We start from the raw sequence: 26614 nt of genomic DNA, 5'->3' as shown, positions 1-26614 counted from the left end.
CTGCAAGTGTTTTAGTTTTTTTATTATTGTGACAGCTGTTTCGGCTTACAAGGCCATTTTCAAACTGTGGTTAGTCCACATTGAGTCCACATTGAGTCCACATTGAGTCCACATTGAAAATGGCCTTGTAAGCCGAAACAGCTGTCACAATAATAAAAAACTAAAACACTTGCAGAACTTAATAATAATATTATCAACTTTAATCTAAATTAAATTTATAAAAAAATTAAATGGAGTTCTACGAATTAAACACAAAAACAATAAATACGATATAAAAATTTAGATTGTGAAAATTAGGTACCTACGGAATCATTCAATGAAGAAAAATATTTTTTTAACAAAGCAACGACATAATACATTTTGGGAGGCACACATCTGGAACATTTCACATATTTAGGTGATGGTGTTTTTTTCACGATTACAATTTGAGGAATACCCTTGACATGATACAATCTATTGACGGATTTTGTAAACAAATGGTAATGGTGAAAAACAATAAAAAAATATTAGTCGCCAGTTACACACGATCTTTAAATCAGAAACTGGTTACAGAAATAATAACATTAATACGTAGGGATCAGTAACTTATCCACAAATAACAACGTCATTATGATAAAAGTGCCTTAAAACACAGTAGTCGGAATATATAAAGAAATAAATACCTGTTTCAATGTAATTAATGTATGCTAACTACCTCAACAAAAAAACCGTACTGTAACAGCAAGTTTCAAGGTTACGACTTGTCGACCATTAAAAATAAATGTACTTTGGTACTTTCTGTAGTATATTTATAATCAACAACTATTTCGCAGAACAAAAATAGATTTATAACAAATCGAAGGTTAAGTTCGGGCCTGCCCTTTGAGCATAAAGGAAACCTTCATTTCAGATTCGTGGTGGGAGAAAACCCTTCCGCATTCATTCGTGGTGTTGTGCACGATGTTCGAACGCCGAACTAAATATCAAATACACTGCCGCGGAAACTTGACATTGGCCTTATTCATTTTTGCGCGAAAGAGACAAACACTCAGAAGATCCAACAACAAAACTATCGAAATATAATTGTAAACGATCAGTTATGAAAACAGTATGAAAAAAACGTGAATAAAGTAAGAGTATCATTTTGTAATTTCGGCTAATAGCATCTGTCCACCAGAGCCGATATAAGCTATTCAAGACGACAGAGCCACATGGTAAGAAGCATAACAATGTTTATTGACCGAGCCGTGTGAGGAGTGTATTGAGAACATCCCGTTTTACCCACCGCCTTGGTAGCGGTAGAGGAGCTCGGAGTGTATTGTATCAGCATTAATAGACAAGCCAAGAAGAAGGTTGCGCCACTGCTATTGCTAGTTGAGGAGTGGGAGCTGGGAACACGTGGCCTACCAGATCCGAACTAGTCACTCCACGTGATTGTTAACATCAGAAACCAAAGAAAAATTAAACAAACAGGCTACGTTCTGCATTAAATGCAGATTTCTCTATGTTCGTTGGAAGTATGAAACGGTTCAGGGATACTGGAATAACCGGTTCAAGGGAATTCCGGAATGTTACATACACAATACCAAATATAACACAAACGAAATATGCAAATACGCTTTTCAATTATTCAATTTGATTCACTGTTGGGTTTTATAAGAAGCACCCCGAGTCATGCGCATTTACTAAGAAACATGTACGATATCATTGTAATTTAGGTTCATATAAATCGATGTAATCACCTAAAAAAGTTTTACGCGAGTCTAAAGTAATACATCATGCCTTTGTTTGTAGAATAGATAAATGATGTTACTGAATTAATACACACTATCATTATTCTATCAATATCAGAAGTAAGATAGTGAATAAGTGGTTACGATAGTACTAGAAGAATTAACAGCTCGGTGATCTTTAATCAGGTTCTTCAAATTGGTTCGTAATTACAATTCAATAAAAATTCAAAACAAATCACATTAAGGGAATATAATATAAAGCATCTACCGTGCCATTTGTGCGCGAGAAATATTAGATTGTGTTTTGAGTTGATATGAAGCCATTCACGGATAAATTTGTTTTATTATAATATTTCTCAATGGAATGAAGCCATAAAATACATGTGCGTTTTCAGACATTATTTTCTCGCATAAATAAAACAAATATTATATGTGAAAACGTTATAACGACTTTTGAAATTTATGGGAAGCATATTAAAGTAAGGCAGCTTTATAGTAATAGAGCATTATTTGTAAAAGCCATCAGTTACATCGTTGTTTACGAAAAGAAGTCTGGTGCAAATGACAACATACCAAGTAAAAAAATATTCCTTTCGGGTGACATATCCTGAAATCGGTTTTCAGCACTCAGTCCTTACAGAATCGTATTGTCCAGAAGGTCCAGAGAAGAGACAGGAGCACGACACTGCCACTGCCACTAGCACAGGGCACGGGGCACAGGGCGCATCACCCTTCTCGAGCGGAACAGGTTCCCGCTTACTTACGCACGTTACTTCCGCAAAGTCCCCTGGGGAGGGCAACACGGAAACCAGAGTTCACCTAGCACTGAAACTATCCAATATCAACGGAAACTCGCGAACAGACTAAACTAAACGATATCACGTCTACACGTATCACTGCCGAAATGATTGTTACGTATTCGAACTTTTTAATTGAATTTAGAATCGGAACGTACGTAATGCACTCAGGACGTGAGACCGCCGCAAAATGAGGCGGAATAGAAAATTTGGCCGCGTGAAACGGCGAAAAAACGGCACGCACTACTCGCGGGCCGAGCGAGCGAGAGACCGCGGGCTTGGAAAAAGACGAAGGCGACGTAGCCGAAATCTGACGAATGCAGAATTTTGGGGGGGGCGCGCGCAAGGTTACGGGCCCCCTCCCCCCTGCACTAGTCCCTCCTGCCACTGCGTAAACACCATTATGACATCCTACGTGCGCCAAGCTGCGCTGTTCGCTATTCAAATTTGCGATCCTCTCTAGAGAAGGCACTGCGGCGCGGAACGTCGCGGGGCGTCGCGACGTATCAATCCAGCAAACAAAATACATCCACACAGCGCAGCACAGCGAGCAAGCACAGCTCGGGACAGCACAGTGGCACAGTGACACAACCGACAGGGACCGCGACTGCCTAAACTGCCGTTTAGTTGCACCAACAATCAACATTGAACACAACAAATTCATTTACTTTTAAAAAACGTCTTTAAAAAAATATTTGCATAATCACGTTTTTCTTAATCTAATTTTAAAAGTTATCCATAAATATATTAAAAGGTACTAATTTTCCTTTTATTTTTTGCTTGGATAAAATGAAAACAAACGTCACTCCATGCTATCTCCGTACAACGAATTATATCTGCACCAAGTAAATGTTGGTTTTGAAATAAATTATATGAATCGATTAAGATAATGCATTGAGAAGTAACGCAAAATCATGTGGTTTTGATTTGAAAATTCGTTCGCCAAATCCGAATGTTACACGTGGAGGTGAATCACCTTAAAAACATGTAAAGAACCTAGAGATTTCTCGCAATCAAACTGAAAGACATTTATGTGAATTTCTCATTTTTTATTAAATAAATAAAGAAAAAAAACATTATATGTATTCCCATGTCGAGGGAAATCGGAAATCTTTTAATGTTTGGACAACAGTGTTATAAATCAACTAAGTAATCAGGTATTTTTCTACCCCCCCATTGGATGGGAATTCCTTAATCTTAAAACATGTCATACCGGTCATTCACAATTCATTAGAGCCGTTATAAAAATAGATTAAGACGAGATTATAAAAATAACTCAAAAACAACAAACAATAAAAGCGCAATACTGAACATATACAAGAGCTTTCATTCGTCCAATGACACCAACGAATGGGCAGTTTGCGTGTATTTCATATTATTCGAAGGTAAAACTAAGAAGACAAAGGTAAGAAGGTTAAAATCTGCTAATCTCTAACGTAACGTCTCGTAACTTTGAACGCCGGAAATATCTAAAATTCCATGGTGTATTTTATCGAACTGCGTTTTTTTGTTCGGAACGATAAAATACCATACAGAAAAAACATTCAAGGTTCCGCCGAAAATGAATCGAGGAAGTAAAGGTTAGCGCTTTGTATTAGATGGATGGTCTAAACAAGTTTTCACGAGGAATATAAAACATTATAATATGCAATAATTGACACAGCATTTTTAAAGTATGTATAATCCAGTACGGAGTAGATCGATCAAGTTATTCAAGAGAAGTGATAATACCTAAGCGAACCTAAGGAAATTATATTTTTATACCTTACATTCTGATCAAACAGGTGCAAAAAGATAGGTAGCTTCATCTAACTTCTTCTAACCGGTTCTACCGGTAACAAAACAACCGTGGTTCAAGAATATAATGTTCATTAAGTTTTGGTTCAATTTACGACCGCACTAAATTTGAAAACGGCGCCACGATTGACTGAAAATAAATGCTGCAAAGTAGAATGCCATCTTATTATTTTATTGCAAATTATAACAAAATTTTTATAATTCGAGTTCCAGCAAGAATTTATGTGAGAAAATGAATGTGGCTTTACACACGAGAGATCCAATATGTTTGGATTTGACATTGAAAAGGTATCCGTGGAGCGCGTATCTGATGAGATCGAGGACTGCCACTGCACTGTATTACTGTACCAAGTCGGATGCAGATGTTAATAGAATCGGAGGAAGTCTGTGAGAAAGTTGGTTAATATCACACCAACAAACTATATCTGTACATGTCGTATACAGCTTACACTCCTGCAAATGAGGTAAATTCTAAATAAATAAATCCTGATTAAATTAATAATGTACATGGAATCGTCTATACATTTGTGTATAACATATCCCTTGTAAATGTGCTCAGAGTAATTCAGGGCGAGGTATAATGTGAAGAAAAAACTTGATCTAGTCACCGCCGTAGCGGGAACTAGCCAACATGCAACAATGGGGAAGTGGGTACAAAGACTTGAGCCGGTACACTGTACACTGTACAAGGCCAGGCTGGGTTGAAAAGGTTCTGGCAACGTCTAGGACAGCGACCATTCAATGTTCTACATATTACATTCAAAAGAGGGCCGTAAGCGAATCTTTTTACAAAAGGCGCCAAAATAATAATATACCTACGTCGGTACCTACTCCTTAGAATCGACACCGGAGGAACTTTATTATACATATGTAATACATCCATAAACAAACTATGGTTATACTGACAGTGGCCATAGTTTGTATATGGTTATACAAACAATGAATCAACACTGTCATCATAGCATAGTAAGGGTTCTAACCAAAAATATTGGCGCAACTTAGTGCTTTCATGAGGTGTAATGCGCCGGAACCGCTCCCTGGCATTTTTTATTATTATTATCGAATAATAAAAAATAAAAAAAGTGCGCCCTTTACTTCTTAATCTTCAAACAATGTTACTCAGAGAATGATATTGGCCATAGGTAAGAAAAGGAAAATCGAGACGATCGTAAGACAAAAAACTCAAATTTATTATTAACTTCTTTTAACCTAGATACTTTGAGCTTCATTTAAATTAAAATCTGAATATAAAAAGATATGAGCTCCGGTACCTTTTGTTTTGCTAAAAAGGCACTGGTGTAGGTAAATACGCCGGCCGATTTCAGTCATCAATGTCAACTTAAGCGTAAATGTTTGTGCCAACGTTTATTATAATGATGATATTAAATATCTCATCCAATAATCACTGCCGCTTCCCTCTGATGAAAATCAATAACTCGGTTCTAAAAAACATAAAAATTATGCATGCGTTAAACAACTAAATAGTGTCGTTTCTTCGACAGGTGATTTGGTAAAGTTATTACCATAGGGAGACTGGCCAAGTGTTTTAAATAAATTACGACTGGCTATTTATGGTATAGTGTATTATCTACATACACCCTTTGCATACATTAGTTTACTTATGAAAGAAACCGGTGCCGTGCTAGAAGTCAACTATTAAAATACGATACACAAACTAAAGCTCCTCGGCAAATCTGCGCGTAAAATTGTTAAAGCTACTCATAACACTTCATACCGTGATAATCTGACTGTCGTAAAATTCTAAAATGACACGGAGAAAATAATATTTGGTGATTTGAATATTTGGTTAACAGGCCAAAAGTTTGAGGTGATAATTTGTTTAAAAATATATTAACGTTATACAAATAAATATTCATTAATAAAACATACAAAAATATTTTTGTGTCCGACTAAAAACTCTCGAACATTGAGTATAATGTAAAATAACAATATAATTTATTCTGTATTTTTTTCAATAGCTAGAAGGAATAACCAAATAACTAACTTGGTATTTCTATATAAAATTCTGAACAAAGCATTTGTTAGCTCAGAATTGCTTGCATTGATAAGCTTTCGGATTTCACTACGTAACAATAAAAGTCGGGATTTATTTCAGTGCAGAAATTCCGGGACCAACTATTATGTATTTCTCTCTACTCTACTAGGAACATTAATGGAGGGAAATAATTATACTGAGTCAGTGGACATTTTCAATTTATCACTAAACAAATACAAAATATTGTAACTGAGGCATACTAATATTGCATCACTCCAACTGCGTTATATTTACTATACAAGTATTATGGTAGGTTACCTATTAAAAAAAGTGCACTGTCAACTGTCCACTAGGCGAATCATGGTTCGCTAGAAGAACGAGGGAATAGTAATATTGTATTAACCTAATCTGCGCTAAATTTACTACACGAGTATTATGGTATGTTACCTATTAAAAAAGGTGCACTGTCAACTATCTATCCACTAGGCGAATCATGGTTCGCTAGAAGAACGAGGGAATAGTAATATTTCATCACCCCAACTGCTCTAAATTTACTATACAAGTATTATGGTAGGTTAGCTATTAAAAAAGGTGCACTGTCAACTGTCCACTAGGCGAATCATGGTTCGCTAGAAGAACGAGGGAATAGTAATATTTCATCACCCCAACTGCTCTAAATTTACTATACAAGTATTATGGTAGGTTAGCTATTGAAGACGTTTTTAGAGCGTGACAGTCTTCAAAATTCTAACATACATCGTGTATCGTGTACTAGTTAAGGAAACAGCTGCAAATTTACCGAAATAATGTTAAACGAAGACTTAAAAATAATTAAACTGTCCACAGCAATTAAATAAAACACAAACGAGGTTACAGCGATATTCGTTGAATCGCCCCAGGGGTTACAACCTCACAATATATTTCCTAATAGATACACCTACCTACGAATATCATGGGTTTATTATCATTCCAATGAACAACTTATCTTTAAAATTGTTGTCCCGATTGAAACAAAAAACATCTATTGCAGTAGTAGGTCAGTCAATTATTCAAATTAATTGACATCAGTGCAAAGATTTTAAAAATTCTTTTTCATAAAGGTATTCATAATATCTAACATGCTAACCATAATGGAGTGCATGGTGGAGTTTCTAGTTTCCACTTTATTTCGCTTTTGACATTGTTTTTGTTTTAGAGGTTGTGTTTTATTTTGTCTTCTATTTTCTTTTTGATTTTGTTTTATGATTTTGCTTTGATTTTATATTTTGATTTTATTGTGCTTATTTACATGTTCTTTGTAATAAATAAAAAATAGCATGTAAAAGCACAGCCGGGCGTAAAATTATAAATAAATAAATAAAGAGTACAAGTCAAAAACAACTTTTCAGGAGAGAGATTTAAAATTTATACAGCATTAGTACTTATATTGTGTGATTGAGTAACACGTGCCTATTTTTAATTAAACTATATTTTTATTTTGATAGCATGTGAAGATATTGTTCCAGAAATTGCAAAATTGAAAGTACTATTTTTTTTGCTTATACTCTTTATACCTAGCATGATATTATCTTTGTCATTGAATCTTTTTCTCACTCATACACTAGTACTGAAAAGGAGACCTTGAAAAAAATATACCTCCAAGAGTGACTTTTTAATGAAGTCATAGGCTTATTTTTTATCATCGTGGTGCATTTTTCTGCGCTAATGAGTCTACCAGTGCCCTGCGAATACAAAATGTCAAATAGCTTCAGCCTTGGCTGAGTTTATCTTAAATATGGCAAAATTTCCAGAATGTCCCGGGCCATTTTGACGGGACGTAACGTCGATAAATTTGTGAAGCAGACGAAGAAGTAGCTATCTATGTACAATGATGTGCATATGGTTTGAAACACCTCCAAGTATTTTCAGTTTTCGCGACTATTATAATATACTATGAAGGTACTTTTTAGGTAGGATTTTTTTGCAGTTTAAGAACTCTGAATGATACAGACTCATTAGTGAAAACATGAAATGGCGGAGAACCTGTGAATTTTGGTAGTAATTAGGACTGCGAGCTTGAGGTGTCATATAAATATTAGACATACTAAAACTAAAGTAGAAAATGTATTCCGCAATATAATGTTGAAAATTGTCACCATATTTACGAAATAAAGAGTATGAATTTTTTTCATATATAAGATTTGTTTTTGTTAAACATTAATGCATATTTGCTTCTATACACCTCAAATAACACACATTAGTATTAAAAATACCAATTATTTCGTTAGATCTGTCAATCCCAAAAATTAAAAACGAAACAAATAATTCAAATGGGTGTTTCAAGTCTAGCGAGCACCATTGCGAGTATCTATAAGGCGAGCAACGCATTTTGAATACGCAATCGAAAATTAGTTTCGCACCCGGGCCCTTAATGTGGGCCCAAAGCGCAGCTCGCCGGCCCGGAGAGGAAAATGGGTCATGCAGCGGAATGCAAGGGCCGGCTAGGGCCAGCGCCGATATTTGGTCGCATCCACCCAACGTACACTTTACCTCGGCAGGCCTCTTCATTAAGTCTCCTAGTTTTTATTGTTATTGTTTGGATATTAGCACGAGGCGTCTGGCGCGACGCGTTGCGGTAGCTCGATAAACTTCGACGGTCCCATTAATGCGCATTGTGCAACTATCGAATTAGTCAAAAAATGAGCCAGTTTTAAATGCGTTCTAGAGCTAAAAAAATAAGCTCCAGAAAATGTTTTAATGAATATTTTAAAATATTCTAAAATCATCGAGTTTTTTTAATCTTATTTGCAGAAACTTGAGAATAACCGGATAAACCAAGATTCGATTAATATTGCGATCTTTTTTACTTCGTCGTGGAGATATTTTCGGAACTATTCTCGATAATTGTTTTATTTTTTGGATACAACGACAAAATGAAAATTTTAAAGATAGTTAAGTGAAAAATGGCTTCAAGAAACAAAAAGCTGAATCTATTCGTTATATTTTATAAATGCATTAAAGAAGAAAACGAGGAAATTGCTTAGCATTTAGGATCGTTCCGGAGAAGACTTAATTTCCTTAACTTAAGGGTTTGTGGTTTTAGGGTTAAAGTACCCACGCAGGGATATCTAAGTGAACCTTTCATCAGATTGGCATTCGATTAACCCTTCAATTCAACCCTTACCCTGATGCTGTTCTCTGTCTGTTAGTCTCTGCCCCTTAGATGACAAGTGTACAAAGGTTGGAAAAAAACTGCAGAGTTATAATCAATAATGTGTTAAAAACTTATGTTGAGGAAATAGCGGTAGATTTTAGCAACAATTGGTTTCCTGCAGAATATTAAATATTACGCTGTAGAATATTTTTTCACACTATGAGTAAATGCTAACTTTTACATCTTGTGTAAAAAATTAAGTCACAATTAATTCATTTATCAATAATAATCGCGTCACATCAAAAATATCCACAATTATAACTTCTGTTAAACAATCGACCACCTCTTTTAGATGACCCGGTTTTAATATAGTAAATTTAAATATACGATGACTAAAAATCCCGCGATTTACAATTAACATTATCTATATGTAACGAGGCGTCGGCTGTAAATACAAATAGATAAACAAAATATAATTAGTTTGGATACAACTTTGCTTACGATTCAAAGATGGATGCTAATATCGGAAAAACGAAGAATTGAAAAAAAAACACTATTCATAGTTTTCAATAAGTATGAGATATTACAAAAATGTAGTTAAATGAATTGGTTGAAGTAGATCATTTGGTAGAACGGTATCACTCTTGAATATATTATAGTCTTTTTCTATTCCCCAATCTTTGAATATAGTTAAAATTCTCTCAATAATTACATTTGATATTGAAAAGCTTTACGACCTGTAAAACAAATATGATTACACATTCAAACGTCCAAACTTCAGATTACCCAGTAGTAAAGCTGCTCGCAAAGTTGTGAGCTTGAAATGGGATGTAAAGATAAGATAGCCTACATACAATCAAAATGTTTGTACACTAAGTATATGTGGACCAAATAAAAAAGTAACCCGCTAACGTACAAAACGATATAACTCGAGGCGGACTTTTCATACGGAAATTAACATTTGATCAGTTTTCAATCGATTCGGCGAATATGCAATGAATGTTTGTAAATAAGAGATAAGGAAATGAGCCATTTATGGCAAGAAATATAAAACATAATGTACATAAAACTGACTTTTAATTGCTGCTTAAACTAAAACGCTTAAACATCCCGAATATCACGTTATATCTTGTATGCGGAAGTGAAGTTAGAAAATCGAAAAGCGTAAGGTGCAATCCCGACGCAAAATTAAGTTTACATGGAATTGATAAGAATCGTAAAAAATTTTCATTTTCAAAATTATTGGAAAAGTACTGGGAAAATGCATAAACAGAAATTGTTTTCCTCACAAGAAAACAAACACATATTGAACACACCAAACATTTAGAAATACACATCATGCCATGAACAGTAAGTACATTGAAGACATCGAATGAATTGACAATAAATGAATAAGCGCTGCATCCGAGTTTCGAAGTCTGAAGGGTTTATCGTTGCCTAGTGTCACATTAGTTGCATAAACAGAAATGACAAGAATGTTGTCATCGGAAGTAAATTGAGAGAAATTTATTGATGAACACAAATATAGATAGAATCTTACGCATGAAACTCGTCTTCGCCATAAGGAAAGCAAGATGCGTGCGTCCTGGTCGGTAAGTTGTCGGTACGTGTCAGCGGGTGCAGTAGGCATCGTGTGGCGGAAATGATCGCGGCATGAAGGGAGGATGGCTGGATGTATGGTGACAAATCTACGACAACACCAGATGGTTTGATGGGAATGGTAGGACTCACTTCGTTGTGAATTTCCTGCGCATAAAGTGCGCGTGTGGGAGGTAGCGGCGATGCAGCCGGCCGCCTGTCAGTTGCTTGTCGTCTCACCTGTGGGATTAGCGCGGGAAGGTCGCGGGCGTCGCGGCGGGCATACCACTGCGGCGGCGGCTCGCTACCGACTAGCGCTGGCGGCCTGCGCGCCCCCACCCCCACCCCCTGGGGGCGGGTCGGCGGCAGGCGCGCGCACCCACCCCCGACAAGCCGACACACAGGAATCGATGCCTTCGATTACATGCGAGGGAAAACTACCGGGAAAGTGTCGACATACTTCTGCCCGGTGCGGTGATACTCGTACTTCCTGAAACCGCAGGGACCCGGACCAAACCGCCTCAAATGCCTTACACACTCTCTTATCTCTGCATATTATAGCTAGCATACGCACTTCATACTACTTATGAAGAACGGCTCACATTAGGAGCAATCCATTTCATACTATCTTACACTTGCAATGTTGTTTTCACTTTGGTGCATAAACGTAGACAAAATACGGAGAAACAAAAAGGTTTACCCCTAATTTTGTGTTTATAAAATGTTATGAATTAAAAATGTACCACTCCGTATACATTTTAAATCTACAAGCATTTTTTCGAAGCATTCAATTTTTACAGAATACACGCGGTAAAGTTATGAATGGACGAGGGTTTTTGCCTACCCTACCCTAGTAACCAACGAGATATATTAAACATTCATAAGTTTATCCAACATGAAACATATTGTGCAGGTACTGGATGAGAGGTTTGTGCAACAACTCGCCATTGAATCTTGAAAGCATATAATTAACCCACAAATTAGTATTCGATCTCGGAAAACATCCCCGCATACCTCAATTTTAATAGTAATGTAAATACACAGACACGACATAATATAAACCTGGGTCATGTTAATTTATCGTGTTACTTTTATAAATCTTAACGTTTCTATCATCATCATGGCGCCACATCCTTGGGCCTCCAAAAAATTTCTAATACTGCTCTGTTCTTTTAGTCGTTAAATTTCTCTTCCTATTTTGTTTAATTATTATTCCACATTGTCGGAGTACCCCTTCCCCGGCATTCATCCGGGTTGAATGCACTGGGGTGCACAATTGGTCAGGATTTTCAGTGTCCAGATATCTGGCATTTTTTCCGCATGGCCAACTCATCGCAGTATTTGGGTCCCAACTTGCACCGACTGCAGAAGTTTGAACTAGAACCATGCTCAATTATATTATCGAAATCGTCATTTTAAAAGAGGAATATCTATCTTCAATACTGAATAGATAATATATTTTAATGTTAACGATTGTCGGTACTGACTTGGTACTTTTTGGTTCTAGACCATTGAGAACGCGCTATGTTTCTCTAACACTTTAACACTTGCTCGACATCGTGTATCGCCATCACCTTTGAATTTTATAATGATGATGAAGCACAGCAATTCATTAAAAATTTAAGGCCCGATTGGGTAAACTTTTGGATCACTAAACACGCCCACATCGCATTTCCAGTGTTTTTCTTTATTCCATGATTTTCAAGCAAAGGTCTAAACATATTTTGCTTGCAAAGACTGCTAATTCGGTGTCCTTGTTTTAGGTTAACAACTATTGCCTAACCTAACCTTACCAATGTATCATGTCTCACAACCGTAAGCTACCACTGAACTTTTTTTTTCATAAGAGCAGTTTTCTTTTAATCGGTATTTTCGGCACCAGTCGCCCCGTACATAAAAGCACCTGCTTCCAGCTAGTATGCCATTTTTAGTTCTTCAGCAGTACCTAATCTTGTTTAGCGAATTTAAGATGGTTCCATGGCACTTCATTAACATATTCAAACATCTTATGGGTGACCTACTCAGAAGACATCCTGAGGAGTACATGCCTAAGAGTGCTGACCATCCACTTAATTTCCGACGAATTCATAATATAAACAGAACGAATTATTGCAGAACTTTTACTGATTTATTTTTTCAATAAAAATGTCAAACATCCCTGACAATGTGCACGTGAGAGTGTATTATTGTAAGTATTGCAACTCCTACGACATAACAGCTGCTTTGAGCTGGAGTGATTTATTGATTCCTTTTTTATATATCATAACGCGTTTAACATGTGTGTGCGGTGAAACGCTAATGACTATGTAATTAGTATTCTCAGGTGTTTTTTTCAGGCACGGGCAAACAAAAAGAAAGCGCCATTTTTGTTTGAGTAAATACGACCTGAATCCGAGGCGAGGAGTTCCAAATCACAACGGAAATATAATTATATCGATTGTCAAACAAGTAACGCAAAACGGATGTTAATAAGGCCGGTAGAAAAGTCAGGGTGTATTATTGTGAATTTTAAATAGATGGTTAAAATTATCATTATTCTCATGCGCTTTTCATTCTCCTAAACAACATTTCAACAATCAACAATGTTTAAAAGAAATTAATAAATTTTATAAACCTATTTAAAATGGGTGACGTTACTAAAATAAAGACTTTTTTGAATTGTGTATGAGTTTCAAACATTCTACAGAAAATTAATGTGTGTATTTAGAAAAACTGCAGATTTCTCTATTAAAATAATACAAAACAAGTCATGTGAATATTTCTGTGTAATGCGTAAAATTATTAACGTTCAATGAACATTTAATTTTTCAAAATTGGAACTGATAAAATCATATCAGACAAGCGATGATGTTAGTAGCATTTTTTTAAAAATTATAATGTTATATTTGAAATGTGTTTTTCTGTTGTTTAAATTTTTGACGATATCGTTACCTATTTTTCGCAAGTTTACTAAGATGTTCATTCGAAAATAAAATTTCTGACGTCTCTCTAATTTGTCAACAAAAAAATACAAATATTTGTTTTTGAACGGCAATGGTAATATTTTATCAATACTTTTAGCTTCACAAATTCTACAATTATAACAACCCGCGGGCTTTTACTGGTCAGCGCTAGTATATTTAATTAATTTAATTTAATTTTTAATTTTTGAAAAGAAAGACAAACATTCCCGGGTTACGAATAACCTGACAATATTACAGTAAGCTGAAAATGTTGCTTGTGTTGTGATGGAGGACTTAGCCAGCCGAGGAATTGAACACGCTACGCCTGAGTGGGATCTAAACGCGATGTCAACTCGGCCACCGACCGGTGGCGATTGTTATTATATTAAAATGTTTGTCGTTATTGTATTGGTCATGATATAATCTCTTCCTAATACTGTAAAATGTGCATGTATAAAGACTGTTCATAACGCAAATGTTTTTTTAATAATATAAGATAAAATTGGAGCAAAGGTCATACTCATAAGCAAGTATAATAAACTCAATAAAAATATATTACTTAGAATATAATTTATAGAATACAATAATAAATACGATTAATGTATTTCTTCTTTGGGCATCTAATATTCACCCAGCTGTGTGGATTAAAATGACTTCAACTACCTATTCAATCAACTAATGTTCACAATCAGAGAAAATTCGCAACGAAAACGAATAAAAATCGTTAGTAAAGTATACGTAGATTAGGTGTTATTTATCGGGTTGATAAATGCCACTTAAACCAAAACTAGTATTGTAATGTGTGCAAGACACGATGCAAATGTATTCGGTATACCAACTTGTAACATTGACCCAAATATCCTATCACGATAAGTGCCCTAAATAAAATTCTTATCGCAGTCTTGTTTCCCATTCTATTAGACCATTTTAATGAGCCTATTTTCATATAAAATATGACACTAAAGACCTTATCCATTTCAATTTTGTTAAAATATACGCGGGAAATCTTGAATAGAACGTAAGATCTGTAAATACAACTTTTGTATTTTTTACGTGAGCAATACTTTCCTTTCTATATTATATAAATACCTCACATACTCCATGCTAACCGGAGCCAGTGAGACTATGGCATCCCCAATTGGGGTATGACGTGAGGCTGGATATAGCGGGAAGAGGAAGGAGATATGGTCACCAAACATGGCTAAAGCTATTTCAAGCAAGGTTTCGATTCTGAAAGATCTTTCAACAGGGTGATACAATATCTTCAACTTTGGAACGTGCCGCAATTATACCATAATATTATTTTTTTAAAGAATTCATTGTGAAAAAACACAAAATAATTCAATAAAATTAACCAGCGCATGTTGATTAGAGATTAGTACTCTACAGCCTTATACGTCAACCACGGAAGCCGACAAATTTCCACTTTGTTTTGGTTTTTGTTTACTTGTAATAACCAATCAAAAGCTTCATTAGTTTTTTTTATATAAATGAAAATAATTATCTTTCTAAACCACCATTTCAATAAAAGACATCTACATGCTTCAATCGAAGGTTCCTTCATCGGGATAGTAAGAATAAAGTATTCTAAAAAATAAGACATATTAAATTAATGGGTAAGGAAAGGCAAAAAATATATACCATGTATCGGAAGATGCTCTCATTTTGCAAATGGCGTCTTATGTCATCACGACTATGACATTTGTGAAGTAAGCAGAAGTAGAATGAATACACGTTGACAATGATGACATTGTCATGAACGTGGAATAAGAAACAGATACAAGTCTTTATATTTACAAACGAAGTTACTGCCTTAGGACTTTTGCGTCACCTTTTATATACAGTCATCTATTGATAATTTAAAAATATGGAACTATATTTATTTGTTGTATTTTAAATAAGTGCATAGTAATATATGTCCTAATACAATACTTCTACAGACGTACAATTAAAAAAAACACAAATTTTCTTAATTTTAGTTTAAATTTTCTTATGTTTTCTTCTAATTTTATTTCTTCTGGTGATTCGCCAAATATCTTTATTGCCCTGTACATCAACTACTTTTGACTCTGTTTCTTTTCTGAAGGGGAGTCTTATTTCATTTCTATTCCTCGTCTCGTGTGTGTGTTTGTGATACAGGTTTTAAATTTTCTTAGAAATTCAATTGATGTATGGCCGTTAATTATTTGTAGATTTAAAATAAAGTATTGAAGTAAATAATCTGTTCAAATGACAAGATATTTAATTTCTTCAACATTTTTTTGATTTAAGAAAATATTTTTTTCTTCATTATAATTTTTAGTATATTGTCATTTGTTTAATTAACTCATCATTGGCTAAGAATAGAATGATGCTACAGTAATGAACAATGTGGAATAATGGTTGCGTTGAAAACACTTTTACTGGAGACTGTGTTTAGTAATCTCCTTATTCTTTTCAACGGTTAAATTTTATGTATATTTTTATAAACTTTGTTTTGTGTTTTGAGAAAAGTCAGTTTGGAGTCCAGTATTACTCCCAAATATTTAATTTCAAACACATCTTTCAAAGTTATCAATATGTCTCTTTTTCTATACGGTGTTGTCTGGATATTTCAAAGCTCCATTGTTCCTGATAAAAACATTTTGCAGCAAATATTTGCGATGACCTTGAAATTCCGGAAAGAAATGACTTGGTGTTTTTGGAAAATGTCTTTTTTAGTCTGTATGTTTCAGATTAAAATGTAATGTACAGCGACATTTGACACTCATTCATAAATTCCATAAGAAACCTGATTTTAAAAGCAGATAAGTTTAGGTGGACTTCATTCATTCATTTTATGTGAGAATATTTTACCCAATAACAGAGAGAAACTACTAGCTATGATAATGTATTTTATGAACGAGACGTAACAAATTAACTATAATGCTCGAATGGAGGTTCAGGGTGGACCGAAAGCAGTTAGTTTTATATATTACAGATATATACAATAGAGTGGTATTAAAAACAAAGTTATTTTATTCTAAATATTATGTATAATAGCTATTCCTCACCATAAAGAGACAATGGTCTTGTGTTGAGGGAATTAAGGTCCAAATAATTAAATTATGTAATAATAATAATAAGAAAATAAACAAGAAAAATAACTATGAAATATGGATAGTGATAAACAGAAAACAAGATTTTTCATAATAATATAATAGACTCTTAATCCGCGTACAGATATTAGCAATTAGCAATTAGCAACACAACATGCAATGCAACAAAGATTGAAACAAATGACCGTAGTGTGTACGTTGCTGTGCGCACGAACCTGCGCATCGAACGGGCATGGACACGGTAATTTGTTCCAACCTTTGTTGTGTTGCTAATATCTGTACGCGGCTGTACAGGAGTTTAACCCTTCAGTCTAATTTCTTCGCCTTTGGGAATAACTCATATGGTCTCAAAGAAATCCTGTCTTTATTGTCTTCCTTAAAAAAAAAACACCTCTCTTAATTTTGAAGTATAGAAGTTATGCACAGAAGAATTAAAGTGTGCACCTTTATTAAACCAAAGGTACAGACCAAAACTTGAAAAGAACTTATAAGACTGGTGACAAGTGAATTTATTGATAGTTATTGTTACGGACGTACTGCTCCGGGCTCGGCCGCGGTCGCCAATCCATAATCTACGCCAATCTGTCTAATCCTAAATTGTATTAAATGAAAGAAATGTATAAAATGTATGTCTGAACCCCTATGTAAAAATGATTATGTAAACAATAAATGAAACGTCGGAGCTTGGCTAGGAGACACGGGCAGAGAAGTATACCGAGAGAGCTGGTGGATTAGTAGCATTTAATTAGTATAGCATTTAATTCGGGTACGGTTATGAGAATCGTGCTTATACGAGAGGGAACGTTCGGCCGCGACCCGAAGCAAAGGGCCGTGCGCCGTCATAGCGTACGAGGTGGTTTGCCGCCCGAACGTTCCACCAGCGCGATTCTGAGAACCGTGCCCGAACAGAGAGAGGCCGTGGTCACGTTCGACCACAGGGCCCGAAATTACCGGCCGAGAGGCGGTAGCTAACCCGGCGGCGGGCCGCGGGCGCGCCACAAAACACGGGCCTCGATTCCAGGAATCAAAGAGAAAGCAGGCCCGTGTGAGCGTCGCTTGGCCAGCGAAGGCCGCCGGGGTCTTATAAAACGGGAACAGTCCCTTGAAACATCAGATATCCAGCAACCACCACCAGCTCTACACTCCTCTCTGCTCAGCCTTCTACCTCGCTCCGACTTCTGACTCTACTCGCCTTCTCTTCTTCTTCTGACCCTCGCCTCACCCCGGACCTCTCTGCCTCTACAACAAGACCCGGACTCTACGACAAGGACCAGAATCAGCATCGGACCAGCTACAACGGCTTCAGAGACGGCCCCGTTCTACCCCTCCACGCCACTGAAGGAAGGCATCATACGCCTCCACGGATTGGGATCACCGCCCTGTTTACAGTCTTGTGTGTCACACATTACGTCTGGCACATAAGTGGTCCTTCGCCGCCGGATCTCTCCGTGGAAGATGTCACCTTCACTGCGCTCTGGGAAGAATAGCGCTGACGGGGACTCATCGCAGGGAAGCGATGATCCCACACCAACCGGGGCGGCCACAGCCGCGCCCCCCGGACTCCGGCCAACCGCCCCCCTGGCCCCCTCTGATCCCCGAGCGGACCTACTGCCTGGTCCCTCCGGCGCATCACCACCACAGACGCCCCCTGCCGCGGCCGACGTCTCGTCAAGAAGCGAGGCTTCCAGCGAGGACACGCTCCGGCAGGTGCAGCTCGAGCTGAGAGCTGAGAGGCGGCACAACCGGAAGCTACAGGAGGACCACACCCGACAGATGGCAGAACTGATCGCCACGCTGAAGGGCCTCCCGCGGACCGCTTCCCCTGCAGCCTGGCAACCGGAGACACACGCCCCAGCTCCACGGGCGGAGTACCCGACGACGGCGGCGCCATCTAGCGGCTTCGGGCGAGACCCGGACTACGCAGCGGAGACGCGCGCCACAGCTCCACGGGCAGAGTACCCACCGACGGCGGCGCCATCTAGCGGCTTCAGGCGGAACCTGGGCTACTCAGCGGAGACACACACCACTGCGTCGCGCCTGGGCTACTCAGCGGAGACACACACCACTGCGCCGCGTCCTGGCTACTCAGCGGAGACGCACGCCACTGCGTCGCGCCCTGGCTACTCAGCGGAGACACACACCACTGCGTCGCGCCTGGGCTACTCAGCGGAGACACACACCACTGCGCCGCGTCCTGGCTACTCAGCGGAGACGCACACCACTGCACCGCGCCTGGACTACTCAGCGGAGACACACACCACTGCGCCGCGTCCTGGCTACTCAGCGGAGACGCACACCACTGCGCCGCGGCTGGGTTACGGACCGACGCCGACGCCGGCGCCCCCGGGCGTACCTACTCGGAGCTACGCAGCGGAGGCGCAAACCATTGGCCTTCCACAGACTGCGGCGCCCCCTAGCGGCCCCGGTCACAGCCATACCTTCACAGTGGGGGGAGAACCCACTGTGCCACAAGCCACAGCCCAGACTACCGATGTTTTCGGGAACTCGCGCCGCGCCGTGAGGGCTCACACCGGGACGGAGAGAAACCATGCTGCGGATCCACTCACGGACGGCGCTTCCCCAGGCGCCGCGGCGCTGCGAGGTGGACCAGAGCCGCAGTACGGCTATCCCGGTGTGACCCGCGGGCCCGCCCAGTTCTCAGCATTTCCCCCGAGTGCAGACTCGCCATCGCAGCCCCCTATGGATGGATACGGGGCCTTCAACCGCGCAGACGAGGCAGCGAGGCAGACGCGGGACTGGGTGAACCAGGGGAGTGTCCCTCTCGCCCAGGTGACGGCCATGTTTGCCGACGCCCTCCGGCAGTCCCAGGCCGGCGGTACACCCCGCTCCCACCCCGAGGATGAGCGGATGGCGTCGCTCATCGCCCGGCAGTCCAGCGCCAAGGACCTGCCGCCATACGCTGGCGACGCCATAGAGTGGCAGGCCTGGAAGGCACAATTCCTGCAGTCGACGGCCACCTGCGGGATGACGGCGGCCGAGAATTTGATGCGGCTACAGCGTGCCCTGAAGGGAAAGGCGCGCGAAGCCGTCAGCCCTCTCCTCCTGGACCCGGCGCAGGTGCCGGAAATCATGGATGTCCTGGAGCACCGCTTTGGGGGCGCGCACTCGGTCGCCGCGGTCATGTTCGACCGGATAAAGCGGCTAACCCGACTGCAAGAGGACGCATCGACCGAGGCTCTGGTGGAGTTCTCGGGCACGGTGCAGAACATCGTGGCTTCGCTGGGGAATCTGCGGGGCGATTACCTCTCCAACCCGGCCCTCCTCAGCGAAATCGCCTCGAAGATGCCGTTAGCCCTACGCCTCTTGTGGTTGGGTAAGGTGGCCGACCAGACGCACGCGGCCACCGTGGTGCAGCTTGCCGCGTTCCTGAAGCGGCTGACCAACGCGGTGCCGCGGTCGGGCCTCACCGACAATGGCCGAGCAGCGCGGCCGAGCAGCTCGGTCGAACATCAGCGGGCCGCCCGCCCGTATCGTGAAAATGTGCACGTGATCGACGAGCGGCCGGAACCCCGCAGTGAAGTTTGGTGCACACTGTGCAAAGACGACTCGCACAAACTCTACAAGTGTCCCCGATTCGCCGAAGAAACAATCAGTGCGCGTTGGGAACTTGTGAAAAGCGCACGGTTGTGCTTTAAGTGTCTGGACGGTGTGCACCAGACAAAACGGTGCGAGTACCGGACCAACTGCGGAGTGGGGACGTGCAGGGCCCCGCATCACCGCTTGCTGCACGATGACGCATACACTCGTGACCCCGAGACGCACACAGTCACGAACACGTGGGAAAGTGAGGGACAAGTGCTAATGAAAGTGATTCCCGTGACATTGTGCGGCCCCGGGGGCCGAGCGACCGTGCACGCGCTGCTTGACGAGGGCTCTGCAATAACCCTAGTCGAGGCAGATGTTGCAGACATCGTTGGAGCCGCGGGTCCGATACGTGGCCTGCGAATTCGGGGCGCTAATGGGATGTGCTCATCCGATGCTACGTCCCGGCGGGTGAGACTGTCGGTGCGCGGCGACGGAGACGCGTTCACGGTGACGGCCCACACCGTAACAGACCTAGACCTCCCGCGACAAACAGTGGCCGGCCGCCGGCAGGTGAAACCCCGGCTGCTGATCGGACAAGATAACGGGCTGCTTATCGTGTCGCGGGAGGTGCGGAAGGAAGAGAGCGGCCAGATGACGTCCCGGACAGCCCTCGGTTGGATCACGCATGGGAGCACCCGGCGCGACGCCGACGCCGACGCCGACGCCGGGACAACGCTGAGGATGGCTTGTCCGAACGCCGCCCCACCGGCCTCGCTGCCAACGCCCGGGACCACGCCGCCGGAGACCAACCGTGCCACCGGGGACCGTGCCGCCGGGGACCATGCCGCCGGGGGCCTGTCCCGACGCCGCCCCACCGAACTCGCCACCGAGACACACTCGCCAGAGGGACCGGACGCCAGGGACCACGCCGCGCCCGCAAGTCGCAGCACGCCTCCCGAAAAAGGGTGTAGCCGAGCTCCACGGGGGGAGTGTTACGGACGTACTGCTCCGGGCTCGGCCGCGGTCGCCAATCCATAATCTACGCCAATCTGTCTAATCCTAAATTGTATTAAATGAAAGAAATGTATAAAATGTATGTCTGAACCCCTATGTAAAAATGATTATGTAAACAATAAATGAAACGTCGGAGCTTGGCTAGGAGACACGGGCAGAGAAGTATACCGAGAGAGCTGGTGGATTAGTAGCATTTAATTAGTATAGCATTTAATTCGGGTACGGTTATGAGAATCGTGCTTATACGAGAGGGAACGTTCGGCCGCGACCCGAAGCAAAGGGCCGTGCGCCGTCATAGCGTACGAGGTGGTTTGCCGCCCGAACGTTCCACCAGCGCGATTCTGAGAACCGTGCCCGAACAGAGAGAGGCCGTGGTCACGTTCGACCACAGGGCCCGAAATTACCGGCCGAGAGGCGGTAGCTAACCCGGCGGCGGGCCGCGGGCGCGCCACAAAACACGGGCCTCGATTCCAGGAATCAAAGAGAAAGCAGGCCCGTGTGAGCGTCGCTTGGCCAGCGAAGGCCGCCGGGGTCTTATAAAACGGGAACAGTCCCTTGAAACATCAGATATCCAGCAACCACCACCAGCTCTACACTCCTCTCTGCTCAGCCTTCTACCTCGCTCCGACTTCTGACTCTACTCGCCTTCTCTTCTTCTTCTGACCCTCGCCTCACCCCGGACCTCTCTGCCTCTACAACAAGACCCGGACTCTACGACAAGGACCAGAATCAGCATCGGACCAGCTACAACGGCTTCAGAGACGGCCCCGTTCTACCCCTCCACGCCACTGAAGGAAGGCATCATACGCCTCCACGGATTGGGATCACCGCCCTGTTTACAGTCTTGTGTGTCACACATTACGTCTGGCACAGTTATTTTAATGATAAACAACAAAAAGTGAGGCGACGATACATTTTGAAATACATTTGTCTAATAGTGTGTTTTTTTATCAGTAATTTTAGTTACAAAAAACGTAAAGTGAGTCATTTTTTCATGTTTGTATTCAATATTCGAATATTTCAAAATAAATGTTTATTTCTAATAATAAAATATGAGCGCGTTTTTGGTCACCTTTAAAAACAGTTTTTAGATTAAATTCAAATATATTCCATTTATTAGGATTTATTTGCAAAAAAAAAATACTTGGCTATTAGAATGTGACTCGAGGCCTGAAGAGTTAAGGTAATTTTTCAATTTAAACTGAAATACGTGGTACCATCGATAATTTTTAGATTTAAAGGAAGGTTTTTTTAAGTAAGTTATTCCTAGACAGAGGTAGGTATTTGGAATAGAAAATTATTGAAAACTAAAAACAAATACTGAAAAAATAATTTAAGGCGATGCACTATATCGTGTAATATTTTAAATTGAGCTGCTATCAATAACAACCCTTACGTAGACGGCGATAAGTTTTAAAATCCCGCTTAACACCATCCGCCTGTTTTGAATTATGCAAGAAAAAAACATGGCCAAAAAGTGCCTTTTATTTTATTTTGTGGATGTTCAGGCATAAATATTTTTTTTTCGATCATTTTATAGATAACTTAATTTTCCACATTATACAATAAAACCATAAACGAAAATGGGTTCGTAAGTAGGAGATTTTGAACTTTAAAGCAGTTTTCATAGGCCTTATACATTATTTTTTTCTGGGCTTATAAAAAGACTTATAAAAATACTTATATAAATACTATTTCAAAGAAATGTTATTTTGGTTTTATTATAGGTTTATTGATTAACTACTTTAGTATACTAAAACCTAACTTTATATAATATCATTAAATTGGTAAACATCAAGTGGGGTTAACATGTTTCTGCATCAGAAGTAGTAAAGTAGTAACGCGAGATATAATTTGAGTTGAAGGAAGCTCGGACAAGATGCGGCAGTGATGCAAGGAAGTTGACGGATTTAGACGAAAAGTTGGTGTTTGTTCCTATTTCCAAGTCACCCGCTCCCGCTGCGCTCGAGTATCCCCGACCTGACACCATTCGATTACCGTTGACTGTTGAGTTCGCCGATACTCGTTAACTCGAACACGTTCTTTATCATAGCCGACACGACAAAAGTTATTCGGAGATTTCTGTCGCAAACTTCTCGCACACAAACAACATCAAAGAAGGCTCTTGATGCTCCAATTAGAAGCAATACATCATTTCCTTTTCAAACCATGAACGTAATATTTCTAATAATATTATTTATGGCGAGTTCGAAGAACGTGCTGGTAAAAGAGTAAAACATAAGTTTCCAGACCTTGAATGTGTCGTTCACTTCTAGCTGCAAGAAAAAAACTACAAAACAAACCAGACTGATGAATTCAAATAACAAGCCTGCCCAAATTCAAACTCCCGACATGCACCACGCTAATTGATAAATCCTATTGTGTTTAAGCTATTCTCGGTAGCTCCCAACCTCAGCCGCATAAGCTTTCAAATGGCAATGCAAAAAACTCATATATGCAAGTTCAAAAAAATGCACCAACACACCCAAAAGTATACGGCGATCTAAGTTCGATACTACCATTAAGGAAACACATAACATAGGAGTGATTGAACTTTCAGCTGAGAACAAAGACATTCGGGCTCGAGTAACATAATGCTTCTCATAACCTTGAGTTGTGCAATCAACTCGCATAATAACAAGCTCCATCCACACAGCAAAATGCAAATCGCATCCAGCTCCAACGAAAGGAAACTTATATCATGAAAGGCATAATTTAGTAGGCGAATGCGCAAAAAATGCAGGCTGCGCTCTGAAAAAAAACCCACTCTGCAGCATGCAGTGTGCCCAAAGTTAGCTTGCGATCTGTTGCGCCGCAAATCCCGCGGCCGAACTGCACACCAAACCCGAATGAATCCCAAAGTTCAAGAACGAGCAAAACGTCATCGTGAAATAATAGCTATAAAAAGAGCGAAAACATGCATAAAAACTGCGACAAGGAAAAACCTTGCATTCTGCCGGCATGATGTAACACATTCGGGCGTGCATCGGCAGTCGCCGCGACCGAGTTAACCGAACCTGATTGTGCCATAATAACACAATATTACCACACAACTGCAAACTGACGGGGAGTAGCCTGCATACATACACGGTCATTTGGCCAAAAAAACACAAATGCATTTATAAATAGCAACATAATGGCGAACGTCTGAAGATCTCTTTTCCGTCTAGAGCAGCGGGGGGGGGAAGTTGGGGGCAGGAAAGGAGGTTTGGGGGCCTCCAGAACTAGAGTTAGACAAGACACAGTAGGTTGCACACTTTGGGCGGTGCAGCGGCAACACAGGACCGAATTCATTGCGTCATCAATTCGATCACTTGGAAGCCAATTTTCATCGATTAATCATTTTTTCTGGCGATTCTGATACACCGATATTATTACAGTGTGATTATGGAAAACGTTTCAGTGGAAAATATTTCAAAAAGAAAGCGCACTGTACTGCACGATGTCACATCATATAATGGTGTGACATTATAAATAAATTAAAAGGCAGGAACTTTTTTACATCGATATTTAGTATATGTTTGACGCCAACCATCTTTCGTTAGTGATAATTGAGTCACATCGAAACGCTGTGGTTATTAACAATATTGATAAATAGTGGTGTGAAAGCAAAGTTAATATTTTTTAATTAATCATAGTAACTAGTTATCGGTGGAGTGATTTTCGAAAAAAAAACACTTTATTTTATGATACAATATGTAATACACAAAACGGGAAAATGAAGATCAAAACAATATGATGCTTCTACGACGATAATAAATATTTTTCTTCAATAGCGTTTAAAAGCGATTTCGTAGGACAATGAAAATAACAAGTCATAACGAATTATAAAAGTACGCGAAGAAGTGCCCAAAAAACAATAAAGTGTAAATTGTTGAAATATTATCGTGACGACTTTGTAACTGCCACAATTTATTCAAGTCATTTACTAACTGGTACAATGGAACGTAGGCCTGTATTGTGTACTGGAAATGTAGGTGTATTCTGTAGCTGTCTTAATGTACATGTCTGTCTGGCTCTATTTATAGGCTAACGAAACATCGCGGAAAATTATATACACATAGAAGTCACTGCTAGGGAAAAGTTTCAAATAATATTAGCCATGCAAAAAAATTGAGAAAAAAACATTGTGGGCATGAAGTTAGATATGATTTTTGTGTCGGTAAAGAAGTCAATAAACTGTTATCATAAATATCACACCGTCATATATTATTTATTTATTAATTACATTTTTTGTTCCATTTGTTTAGTGACTATTATCCAATAATAACACAACACAAAGGATAAAAATAGTAGAAATGAACAATGAAATTGGTAGGAACCTAGCTATAAATTAGTTACATCTGAATGACAAATTGCATAAAAAATTACATCAGTAATATTATGATTTCTGAACAATGTTTTGATGAAATACATGATTCGTGCAATATCATAAGTTTTGTCTAATTTCAGTGTATTCCAGCCCTGATGAATGTGAATGATGTGATGGTTTGCATGGATTGGTTATATTTTGCAATGCAACGAAAAATATTTTTTTGTTTAATCTTTTCTGTTTATTTATGAAAATACGATTCGGAAAAAGAGTTGTCAATGGGAGTCAATACCCTGCATTCTTATCGGTTTTTACGCTGAGCGCGTGTAAAAAATTATCCATATTATTTTCACGCCTGTGATAGTGAGACGCAAATGCGCTGAATTGTTCAAGGACAATTAGCGCCAACCTTATGCAACTTTGTAGTTATGACTGTAGATAATACAACGCAAGAGATTTATGTGTTACGACCAAATTGGCGAGTTACAGTACCCGTGATTCGAGACTCGTACGTTTGATTTTGTTTTAGTTTAGGTTCTTATGTTAGTTGCCTGCTTAGTGACGGGGTAATTCCCATCAGCTGTTGTACAATGTTGATTTTTAACATGTGCCTGGAACGCTTGGTAGGTGTGAAAAGTATCAAAAAAACGAATAAAAAATAAACTCTATTAAGCTTGTCGTAAAAAATATTGTACCAAATTGCTATTTTG

General features: G+C 39.9%; 1 protein-coding gene across 5 annotated transcripts in view; it reads right to left on the bottom strand.

Annotated features, from left to right (window-relative positions):
• chinmo (Chronologically inappropriate morphogenesis) overlaps positions 1–26614 on the bottom strand; it is a 172159-nt gene that overhangs the window by 61209 nt on the left and 84336 nt on the right. For 2 of the 5 annotated variants that reach the window (XM_089651642.1, XM_089651643.1), the window contains exon 1: positions 11167–11311. The exons of 1 other annotated variant lie outside the window; for it this stretch is intronic. In XM_089651642.1, coding sequence (XP_089507768.1) covers positions 11167–11189 — 23 coding nt within the window. In that variant the 5' untranslated portion in view covers positions 11190–11311. Of the gene's footprint in view, positions 1–2285; positions 2861–11166; positions 11312–26614 lie in introns of those variants that run through there. 2 more of the 5 variants (XM_089651646.1, XM_089651645.1) reach the window with 2 other exon arrangements.

This window comes from Hesperophylax consimilis, chromosome 4, assembly GCF_061612785.1.
Source record: "Hesperophylax consimilis isolate HC1 chromosome 4, BYU_Hcon_1.0, whole genome shotgun sequence".
Lineage (NCBI taxonomy): Eukaryota > Metazoa > Arthropoda > Insecta > Trichoptera > Limnephilidae > Hesperophylax > Hesperophylax consimilis.
Note: the sequence above shows the minus strand (reverse complement) of the source record. Positions and strands in the feature narration are given on the sequence as shown.